Genomic DNA, 12,500 nt, shown 5'->3' with positions numbered 1-12,500 from the left:
CTGCACTCTTGTTTGCGTGACCTTGTTTGTCTACTAAATAACTACATTTTGACATAATTTTATAGCAAGCTCATGCAAACTAAACCGTTTTTTAATGTAGCGGTCATTTAATATATTAGTGGCGAGAAAACTTTCATTATTTCTACCTATTTCATTGTTTTAACCTATTTTAATACAACATTAAGATACCTACAGTTATTAAATTGCTAGATGCTGTTGGTGTAGATACATGCGAATCATTTGAGCTATTTCCTGTCTAAATTGGATAAGTATGTTTGAAGTTCTATCCAAAACCCGAAGAGCCGCATAATGCAATACCTGGACTATATATCAGAAAATCTTTAGGACCTTATATGGTACACGTATACGATGTTTCACAATTCTACACAAAAGTGCACAATGCGCCTATTTTTATATGCTTATCCGCTGCATTATCGTTGTTTTCAGACACATATATGTTAGCATGCCCGCACCACAATAAAACACGTAATATCAGCGTGTACCGTCACACTAACGATGATGCTACTTACGACGAAGACGACGACGACGACGACGACAACGATGACGATGAAGAAGATGATGATAAACAGCAATAAAGATAATATATTATAAATACAAAGCACATAGTCTTATGGTAAAAGCCTCTTAGACCCAATACATATTTATAATTGTTGTAGAAGGCATGTTATATCAATTGATTTTTTTTATGATTTACAAAGCTGTCTAATATCTACAAATAAATTACAATCATAATTAATCTACATTTCGAGTATAACGTGTGCTTAATGTTATTCGAGAACGGTGAATCAGATGATGAGAAGTTTTATGAGCACCTAATAATTTAACCATTATTGCATACAGCATACTTTATACCTACTGCACGATTATTAAAAATTGTTTTATGTACACACAACTATTGACTGGGCGGGGCTATTGAATATAGCGCGTTATTAAATAGTTTCATAATTCTAAAAGCCTTTGTGCCGTCGCTATAGCAGCACCCATTACCTGCCAGTATGAAGGCGCAGACGCTATACATAAATAGTGATATTGTGCAATACGTATTAATATATTCACCCGAGTATATAGAGGCTATAGACTAATTTATGATTTTATATAGAAATGACATCAACAACTGAACTATCCCTCCGTTAATGTAGCGTTAGATTATGCGTGCTGCTTCGAACTATTTAACGCTACTAGCGGTTTAATTTAGAAACGTCACATATTACCTCCGCCAGGGGCTTGGCGGGGGTTATGTTTTCACCGGCGTGTGTTTGAGTGTTGGTTTGTGTGTTTGTGGGTTTGTGGGTTTGTGTGTTTGTGGGTTTGTTAACATGCACGTTTCAGTTCACTTCCGCTGGGTGCGCTGGCTGTAGACTTACAAACACGCAACCACAGGCTAAGGGGCAACCACAGTCCTCCCCCACCTGCACGCTCGCACTAATCCGGATCCAATTAATTATTTAATTAATTAATTAATTTTTCCATTTAATTAATTAATTAATTAATAAAAAATTTCACATTGAGAGAATTCAGCTGCCATGGCGGAGGTCTGTGCTCTCCGAGTGCTCTAGTTAAGTCATGTTTCTACTTGATGCCAGGTGCATGCAAACGTCTCGATAGATATTTTTACTGTCAAATGTCGTACAGTAACAGTTGCGTATCAAGAAGTTGAGGTCGTTGGATTCGGTTGAACTTCCTATATATAATACTATATATAATATATATAATATATATAATAATAATAATATATATATATATATATATATATATATATATATATATATATTATATATATATATATATATATATATATATATTATATATATATACTATATATATAACTTCCAATATATAATACCTTAGAGCTCCGATATATAACTATACTGCAGTCTGCATGTCAGGCTGCGGAATATATTTCTACCGATTTCTGGCTGAAGAATCATACCATAATAATGTGTAACGGCACTGACGTGCTTTCAGTGATGCTTGTTGCTCCCCACCCCGAATGTATAGTAGGCCTTGACAGTAATATGCTGCTACGGGGAGTGCGATCATTGATTTAACCACCGGGGCTGAAAATTCTCCGCGGATCCAGTGTCTACCTTTTTTATGCTGCCATCAATTGAGATCGGTGAACGTGTTTATAGGCCCTTGCAGCGACATCGAACAATGCCTGCGACAGCGCAGAACAATTATCCTAAATGTTACATCTATTATCGATTCTGAATTTAACGTTTTATAACTCATGTAAATAAGAGGGTATGTTTATCTCTATTCTCATTATATTTACTGCTTTAAATTTAATAGACGTAGGCCAATTTATTATTGTACCATTATATGTTAATGCGTTTAGAATTGAACGCATAAATCGGATTGAATTTTGATGTTCAGACTACAACTATATACGGTAAACAACTTGCAACTGAAATTTCTACAGCCGATCACTGTGCGCCCATACTAATTACAGTGTGTGACTGCCCAGCGAGAAGGGTAGATAGACAGAGAAAGAGAGGGTGAGAGGCAGAGAAACAGGAGGTGCGTGAGAGAGAGGGAGAGAGCGAGAGCTTGGGAAAGAGAGGGGAGGGAGAGAGATCGTGAGAGAGCGTGTGTGCGAGATAGATTGTGTGAAAGAGAGCGCGCGCGCGTGTGGGAGAGAATTTTCACGGGTCGACAGATTTCGTTTAAACATTATTCCACCCATTAACAAAAATATTAATAACAAATACAGTAAGTTATTCAACATAACCACATTTATTAAGCATAATCTCTCCATTAACTTACAGTTATCAAACTTTAAATATATAACATACACATGTAACAGGGTAAGACTGAGGGAATGTTGTAAAATAAGGTATGCCTATGTATAACAACGTAATAAAAATATATAACGTAAGTACAAAGTATACGTAAATATGTTAAATAAACTCATACATCACAACTCTACAAAAAAAACATTTCCACATACACACAAACGAAATGAAAATGCTCAATGCCATTTTAAGGTTTAGTATCTGAAACGTATGGAAAACAAAACCCGATGGAACGCAAAAATAATTGTAGTTGTTCCATATTAAAGAAAAGTAAATATAACCGATTCTTTATAGATTGCAGCTCATATGACTCGTCTATAAGCCAATCTCAGAACACTATTTCTTAAATTTTATAACACGTAGATAGTATTTTATAGAACACAAACATGCGTAAACACAGTCATGATTACAGCCATCATGTGTGACAATTATGTGTGTAAAAGACACACAACTATATGGATGAGTACATCCATAAATTATGTTAAACGTATTAGGGAGCATCTAGAAATCACTGCAACAGGTCACTGATGTAGTTGCAATATGTCTAAATCAAATAAACGGCGTACGTACGTAAACTATCGCCATTCGTTTCAACCCACGAATGGCCAACACAAACCTTGAACTACTAAAACTTAACTACTTCATTTTTTTGTGCACTGCACGCACGGGTTTAGCTCCTGGGCTCCTCCTAAGCTTCTGTTCTACAGCCAACAGGAAAACATCCTCGATTGTATCTAGAAATGTTACAAGATGCAATGATGCCAATACCACATTCGCAGTTATAATATTGTGTATTATGAGTTCTAATATGCACATACGTGTATCGAGCTGGACTAAACGCAAAAGAAAAGCGCACGAGTTCACTTAATTATATGAAGCACAATTACATAAACTAATATCAATATAAATTTACAGCTGAAACTATATAAATATAATGTAAATACTCAAAACGATTAACTATATCTCAACCAATGACATCCTATGAAACGAAAAGTAAATGATTTAGTATCATGATTCAGAGTGTAAAATTTCTCGAAAGCACCACTAGCAAATTTAACAATAGCAATCTATAAAATTTCAATAAAATGCATTATCATCAACAGATTGACTATAGATGAAGCACGCCATACCTGTTATTTCCCGTATACTGAGATTGACTAATAATTATCAGACAGCAGTGTTATATATTAATATCCTGGTACAAATAAACCTTACGGTACAAACGTCTGCATGCACGCAGAGATGCCAAATCTCAACTATCTGAATGATACATTCCGATACGGTAGCGATTTAAAGCTACGTGCACACAACGTGCAGTAGCACTTTGGCCAAAACACTTACGCTATGTAAACGTCTCAAAAATGGAATCCTTCCATTTACACAAATAATCACATTGCAGAATATTTCCCTACGATAAATACCGCGCGCGAATGGAGCTGCAACAGCAGCCGACATAGCAAAACTGCGACAATAGCAATTCCTGGCATGCACTGGTTGTCAAAGTAAACAAGTACATAGAGATCTCATTATGAGATTTGTTCCCCTTGAAACCAATAATACAATTAACAGTAATAATAACTTATCCCAGTAAATATTCGTATCGCGAGTTCAAAAATAGAAACCCAGTGAACGAATGAACATTAAAGCATTCAGTAAAGTATGTTCGCAATGTAGCACATAACTGCGCATTACCACATTATACAGATATCAATCAGATAACAGAATATCAGATACAGTATATCAGATTATCAGATATTGGATAAACGGTATTATATAAAACGCATTCTGAAAGAGGAATTTTCCTTCAGATTTTAGAACCTTTTGCACATTACATACATAGAGAGATCAGACGCCACAGGGATCGTTTCCGCAGTGAGCTATATCGGACATGATATGACGTTTCGATAAAACCGGCTCACCAACAAATAAATACTCTAAAAAGCACAATTACTTTGGCTAACCATAACAAGTGTTGCAGTACTCAGCTGGCACTACGGGGCAGATAAGGTCTATGTCCTCCTGACCTCTGTTTGACCTGGCTCGGTTAGCTATTTCTGACTAATATATATATATATATATATATATATATATATATATAATATATAATATATATAGGGTTAGTCAGAAATAGCTAATTCGCGCGTTATTCAAAGAAATCTTGTGTGCCAAACTATTTCGGTGGCGTAAGCCTTCCGGTGCTCACATATACATAGCAAAGGGATTGGTCGAGATTTTTACGCTCGTCGCTGTCCTAGATAGGCAGACTGAAGCACGGGTGCAAAGTGCCTATAGAACAGGAACTAACGGGTAGACGTGGCTGGCATATATGTACAAATATATTTAGTTGATTGTAACACCAACATGACTGTCTTGAAGGAAAACCCCAAACCTGACCACGACTCATGTTTTGCTCTTGGTCTTCATGATTGAAAATACTAAATTTATGATTGAACATTTCTTCGATCGCATATCATGAGTGACTCTGTGAAACTAGCAGATTATTACACGGTATCCATACGTCTACATCCGGCAAAGTAGACATCATCCAATGTAAGGCAACATATTTATGCTGGCAAGCTCGAGGATATATGCAAATAATTGAACTATATATACATATAGCTTGCTGCTTATGCATGCTCTGTTGGTTTCCCTTCCACATAGCTGGAAATGTGTTCATACAGCATACAACAATAGGATGGCAACATTCAAACTAGCAACATGCCAAAGTTTATTGACTAGTGAAACTAAATTGTGTTATATTTATAAAATATAGCACGTCAACTGCTTATGTCAGATGGTGACGTTTCTTTTTTCCATTGACGCCTAGAAAGTGAATTAACGTACGCATGGATTTACCCATGTTACCTAAGAAGTGCAGTTGTTAGTAACACACACTTCAGTGCCAAACAGAGCGCCTTTAATTCATTTGCTAGGTTTGTAATCACGGGATACTAATTAATACCAAATCGCGCGAGTTATGCTAATAAACTTAAAGTTTAGTCGTAGGTTTACTCATCTGCTGGTAGTTTGCACTCGTTCGCTTGCCCATTGCTACTGAGATACTTCTCGTGCTACTCCACATGTGATGCTCTTCTGCAGACAACCGATTTAATGGTAGATAGCCATGCTTACCATGGTTGTCACTACTCACATGGCCAACCTGCCCATCGTCACTCACATAACCCCGCTTTCCATGACCACCGTCGTCACTGGCATGACCACGTTCTTCATAGATTTCGCCGCCACTGACTTGGCCACTCGCTCCGGCAACAGCAGTGACACGGCCATGTCCACTGCGACCGTCGCCATCACGGTGTAAGCTCCCACTGTGGTGTTCAGCACTGGTGCTACGATGTTCGTAATTGTCACCAGTAACGTTATCGTGGCCAGTATGGCTATCACGCCTGTAATTATGCTCACCATGGCTGTCCCTTTCGTATCCACGCCCACCGTGGCTGTCCCTTTCGTATCCACGCCCACCATGGCTGTCGCTTTCATATCCATGCCTATCATGACCGTCCCTTTCATATCCATGCCCACCATGACTGTCCCTTTCATATCCACGCCCACCAAGACTGTCTCTTTTGTATTTATGCCCATCATAATTTCCCCTTTCATATCCACGCTCACCACGCCTGTCCCTTTCATATCCACGCTCACCATGACTGTCGCTTTCATATCCATGTCCATCATGACTGTCCCTTTTATAGCCACGCCCACTATCACTGTCCCCAGAATATCCACGCTCACCATGCCTGTCGCTTTCATATTCATGCTCACCATGACTGTCCCTTTCATATCCACGCCCACCAAGACTGTCTCTTTTGTATTTATGCCCATCATAATTTCCCCTTTCATATCCACGCTCACCATGCCTGTCCCTTTCATATCCATGCCCACCATGACTGTCCTTTTCATATCCATGCCCACCATGACTGTCTCTTTCATATCCACGCCCACCATGACTGTCGCTTTCATATCCCTGCCTATCATGACTGTCTCTTTCATATCCATGCCTATCATGACTGTCCCTTTCATATCCATGCCCACCATGATTGTCTCTTTCATATCCATGCCCACCATGACTGTCACCTTTGTATCCATGCCCACCATGACTTTCCCTTCCATATCTATTCCCATGATAACTTCCCCTTTCATATCCATGACCATCATGACTGTCTCCTGAATATCCACGTTCAAAATTACTGTCTCCTCTGTGCCTATGTTCATCATCACTTTCCTCTGAATGCCCATGCCTTCGATGACTCTCACCTGTATTCCGATGCCTACCCTGTTTGGCCTGCATGTATTCACGCCCACCATGAATTTCTTCTGTATTTTTATGCTCATGACGACTGTCTCCCATGTGTCCACTGTGTCTGTCTGCTGTGTGTTCATGCCCGTGATGACTGTCTTCTGTGTGCCCACCTCTGTGATGATTGTCTCCTGTGTATCCACGCCTATCATGACTGTCTCCGGTGTGTGTATGCCCATGATTACTGTCACCGGTGTGTGTTTTCCCATCATGACTGTCACTGGCGTGTCCATGCCCGTGATGACTGTCCCCTGCGCGTCCACGTCGACCATGAACGGGACTTGCCCCTTCGAGTTCCAATCCCTTGTGACTGTCGTCGATGTGGCCATGCCCAGGTAGACTAACCCCTGCATGTCCGTGCCGACCATGGGTATCTTCACCATGGCTGTCGCGGCTATGGCCGTGCATACCGGGGCTGCTTTGAGCATGCTTGCTGTGATCGTTGTCACTTCCCTGGCCATATCTGCTGGCGCTGTCAGTGATTCCATGACCATGTCTACGGCTGTCAGGCACCGCCAGTCGATCCGTATGAGGATTTTCAAAAACCATTTGCGTTGCACCTGGCTCTGCAGGAATAGCTTCAAGAAAGAAGATATGCCAGTGAGATTCAATCATTTAAATGAAGCTTTAAAATAAATAGAGGAACAAGTCATCGCAAGATAGCTTACAGGTAGTAAAACTAGGGTGAACCAACAGAGAACGGTGCCTTATGGAACCTAACAGATGTGGGAGGTTGTAAAACCTAAAATATGTGGAAAGATGTGGAACCTAACAGAATGCAAAAGTGTGATTTGTAGGATACAACAGCTTCTACGATGCATTGTGAAATCCAAGTACAGACTAACTTATAACAAGAGATGAGGCACATGAATCAATGATTTTAGAATTCTAGGTAAAACTAGGTTGGAGCAATTGAGTGGGAACAAGTCATGGTATGTACAGCATTTCACAGAATCTAGGCACAAATGGGCTGGACCAAGAGAGATGATAGACTTTGCAATATTTACAATACTCCGTCGAACATAAGAACAGACCAGGCTTGACCAATGAGTGGGTAAATGCTGTAGCACCAGCTATTTCATGCAACGTAGGAAGATAGCAGCCTTTAACAATGAGAATGTTTATGCAGCACCTTCCATATATTTTTTGAGGAAATTTGATTTGTACCAGGTTGGAACTACAGGGAGACCATTAACACAGAGCGCAATAAATTAAAATAATAATAATAAAACGCCTATCAAAACAAATTCATCTATTCAGCCTGATGACTGCCAGAAAATAATAAGGCAGAGAAACAGATAATCATGCAAAACGTGTGCAGCTTTAAAGTGCTATTGGCAACCAGATCTACAGGTAAAATCGTTTTGCATATATAGTTTGCTCTTTCCTAACATTTTTTGCAACCCTTATATGGTTAGACATAAAGCAGATCATGCACCTGCAATGAAACCACCACATAACATATCTGATGTTGCATGTACACAAGCCAAAACATGCGTTAATACTTTCCTTAAAATGTTAAACAATGAATGTACAGTCCTATCCGCTCTGTACTAAACTGTTAATAGCATGTGCAGCAATACATTGGTACAGCTCCATGAGAGCAAAGAGCCTATTACCGGATCAATACACTAAACAGCAGGCAGCACTTTGCAGTAATAACTAGCTATTACTACTTATCACATCAGCTTGGGATCATGCCATGCACAGTTCACAATATATTAGGTGCAGAAATAAATGGTAGGAGTGGAAGGAGTGAGGAATAATAATTATTGATACAAACTCCATGAATTGCAAGAAACTATGAGACCATCTTGACTGAGGCAAAACTCTTATTACACATTTCATTAACCTACAACCTATCTTCATCAAAGTAACATCCACTTCCAACATGTACAAGCTATATTTCACTGTCATGACCTTCCCAATGAGATAACGTCATCATCAAATCAGTACTCAAGTTCTTCTGCCATATGAACGTTCTCTAGCTCTACTAGCTATCTTTAATTAAATTTTTACCTGCTGATGCCGCTTTAGCCTGTAGAGGGATCATTTCTCGGCCTTGTTTACCAAAATCAGTCTGGTATGCTTTCTCCAACTTCCTACGTTCAAAGTCGGCCTCAATCTCATTCTTTGTGCGTGGGATTCTGAACTTCACACAGCAGCAAATGGCTATTGCTACAAAACACGAACTGCATGTAACTACAAATTTTGAACAAATATATGTGCTATAAATACAATGCAATTCCATGCAAGCCTATATTATGCTGAAGCAAAGGTGATCCAGGGCTGCCAACTCTCACGCATTGACCGTGAGACTCACGCATTTTGACCAAATCTCACGCTCTCACGCTAATCTTACAATATCTCACGCACAGCAAAAAAATGCTGAGATATATCTCATGCATGAATATCTCTTCATGAATAAAACGCTGAAATATCTCACGCACAGCAAAAAAAATCTTACAATATCTGAAAACAGTCACTTTAGTATGCACCAAACTGCACAAATTGAAGTTATAAAATTTATGCAAAAGCTCCCTACCATGGGAGGGGGAAAACCCTCCTCCCACGCCCACCCCCGCTCGGTCGCTTCGCTCCCTCGCATCTCACTCTCACCTATCACCCAATGTTGGCAGCCCTGGGTGATCCCATAATACGTTATGTTATGTTATGGTATCAGGTGTAATAATATCGACTATATATTTATATTATGACACTATATTATGACACTATATTATGACTCCATATTATGACACTCCTGATGTTATGTTATGTTATGTTATGTTATGTTATGTTATGTTATGTTATGTTATGTTATGTTATGTTATGTTATGCTATGCTATGCTATGCTATATGCTATGCTATGTTATGTTATGTTTGTGATGTTATGTTTGTGATGTTATGTTATGTTATGTTGGTTTGCTATGTTATAGGGTTCGCTGTGGATGTTTTAAAGTTTGAACCAAAACTTGAGCCACCGAAGTTATTTTTTAGCCAACAATTAAAAACTATAGCCCATGTTAACTTTACCATATGTGCTAAGCAAGGCATAAACAGGGCATAAACAGGTGATGGATATGGGGAATCAGGTGTACAAAAACCTTTTTAATGAAGTAATCAAGTAAAAATGAAATTATGTAGCTTAGTCTACACAAAACTAGGTTGTTGCACCGTCGCACGGTGGTTCCACCAAAGGGATAGGTTACGGAATTTGTTAGTACATACACAACACAATTTGACGATTTCATTATCCAATCGTAATTTTGTGAGAAAGTTAAATCATTCACAAATTGTATTCGCCACTTAGTGTACTAAATTTGTCACGGTTACGAATTCGTCAAATTTTGCGAAGGTGGCGAACGTCAGCGGTAGACCTGATGTTGTATTATGTTATGATATATTATATTAAATATTATGTTACGTTCTTATACTTGTAAGTGTACCCTACATTGGACATAGTGACAAGGTAGTGCAACTGCATTTAGCAAAGCAAGTCTATAGATGATGCCGAGGTTTAAATCACTAGTTAGCCCCAGAACACTAAACCATGCCAACACCATTCCAAACATTAATCCCTGCAGTTTATTTAAATAGTTTTATTGCAATAATAAGTTATAAAATGTAGAAGATTTGTAAAATTAAAACATTGTGAATACTATATATTTAATTTGTATGTAGACTGCTACTATTTTGTCAAGCATTACTTACTAATAACCATCAAGCCAGCACCAATTATTCCTATGATGTGCCATAGTCTAAAAGGTCCCAGGATGACAGACTCTGAAGTCAATGGCCCTTGTGTGGTTGTGGTCTCCTTCTCGACTGGCTTATAGAACTCGAACGTCTACATAAAAAAAAAACATTTATTCCCGCTCTGCTTTCTTTATACACGATAGTCACTCACATATTTGAATTAAGAATAATAAATAATTATAATAATAATAACACAATGATTTTATTCTAAAGCATACCATATCAGCAAGTTTAGACATAGTTCATCCATTTACGTGTCTCGCACATAAAATGCTGAGTGGTTGAATGTTCAAAATTCTGCATACAATGATTCATTCATTCCCTCCACTTCTGAGGTTTTCTGTATTAACATTCAAGTTCACCTTTCACAGTTTCACCAACCCGTCACAATCTTATGTAGTGTAGTTATCCATGTGTAGTTAAAAAGGAAGTGAAACACTGAAAGGGTTAAATAAGACTACAATATAAGTTACCAAGTTATGAGATATGGAGTTAAAAACAGAATACAAGCTGAAACACGAGTGCTCATTACAGTGCTGGTGTCTGTGATGGAAGACAAAGAAATGATATTGGATAAGAACAACGAGGATTAAGGACAATGAGAGTATGGATGGTAAATTTGATATAAAGATTTAAGCTATTTCAATACAACCATAATACCGTCATAATACCAGTACTACTAGTCTATTACTAAAAATTAATAGAATTACACCAAGTTGACTAACTTAGAAGTTACACTACAGTGGCGCCACACATATCACTGTACACTTCTGTTGGCCTACATGTAGCGATATGCTAGTGTATACTGGCAATGTGGCATCACTGCTTATATTTATTTTTATATTTATTGCATTGATTGCCATGGCATTACTTAGCTAGTTTTGCAGTTTGATGAGTGTTGTTATTTACAGTGTTACTGAGTGTCCACCTCTAATGCCCCTGTCACACCTACAGGGTGGGAGCTGGCGACAGCGTTGCGCTCCCGGAATTTTGACATTTTTACCAAAGCGCACCAAAGCGCAGTGACATTGCCGAAAATCCATGACAGGGTAGCTTAACAGTAGCTTACAGTACACTCTTGACTCGCTTATTATGCTCTCACTGCGACCCTTAGCGTTTCCAGTTTAATCTTCAGTGCGCTCTCAATGCGCTCCCACTGCGCTCAGTGCGCTCTGTGCGCTCTCAGTGTGTCCAAGTCGCTCTCGTTGCGCTCTTACTACGCTCTCAATACGTTTGCAACTCGGTCACTGCGCGTGCGCGGCGTGTATATATAGAGCCTCCTGCGACCTTCAGGATCAGTCTACGTTCAGCCGAAGAGCAGATGCACACTGATTGTGTACAGAAGATGAAGCTGTATTTATACAACAAGTGCCGCAGAGCGACAGCGCTCACCTGACGGCAGGTGTTCTGATGCTAAACTCACTGGCAAACGAATCAAGAGCACCCGCCCATCGCCGCGTTTGCTCTCCCTCGTTGTCTCTCTCATTCCTTCTCTTTCGCTCTCTCGCTCTTGCTCTCTCTTCCCTTCGCGCTCTCTCTCTCCCTCTCTCTCTCTCGCTCGATCACACTCTCTCTCTCTCTCTCTCTCTCGCTCGATCACACTCTCTCTCTCC

General features: G+C 39.3%; 1 protein-coding gene across 3 annotated transcripts in view; it reads right to left on the bottom strand.

The window, feature by feature from the left end:
* Positions 1-2,738: 2,738 nt before the first annotated feature.
* The window catches only part of LOC106814651 (filaggrin-2-like), a 13,494-nt gene continuing 3,732 nt past the window's right edge, over positions 2,739-12,500 (bottom strand). Inside the window, exons 2-5 of one of the 3 annotated variants that reach the window (XM_014818992.1) lie at positions 10,843-10,978; positions 9,151-9,309; positions 6,237-7,709; positions 2,739-3,550 (exon numbers count right to left, since the gene is read on the bottom strand). In XM_014818992.1, coding sequence (XP_014674478.1) covers positions 3,453-3,550; positions 6,237-7,709; positions 9,151-9,309; positions 10,843-10,978 — 1,866 coding nt within the window. In that variant the 3' untranslated portion in view covers positions 2,739-3,452. Of the gene's footprint in view, positions 3,551-4,942; positions 7,710-9,150; positions 9,310-10,842; positions 10,979-12,500 lie in introns of those variants that run through there. The other 2 variants (XM_014818991.1, XM_014818993.1) reach the window with 2 other exon arrangements.

Source organism: Priapulus caudatus, unplaced genomic scaffold (genome assembly GCF_000485595.1).
Source record: "Priapulus caudatus unplaced genomic scaffold, Priapulus_caudatus-5.0.1 Scaffold956, whole genome shotgun sequence".
NCBI lineage: Eukaryota > Metazoa > Priapulida > Priapulimorpha > Priapulimorphida > Priapulidae > Priapulus > Priapulus caudatus.
The sequence above is the reverse complement of the archived record's forward strand: the minus strand, read 5'-3'. Positions and strand labels throughout refer to the sequence as shown.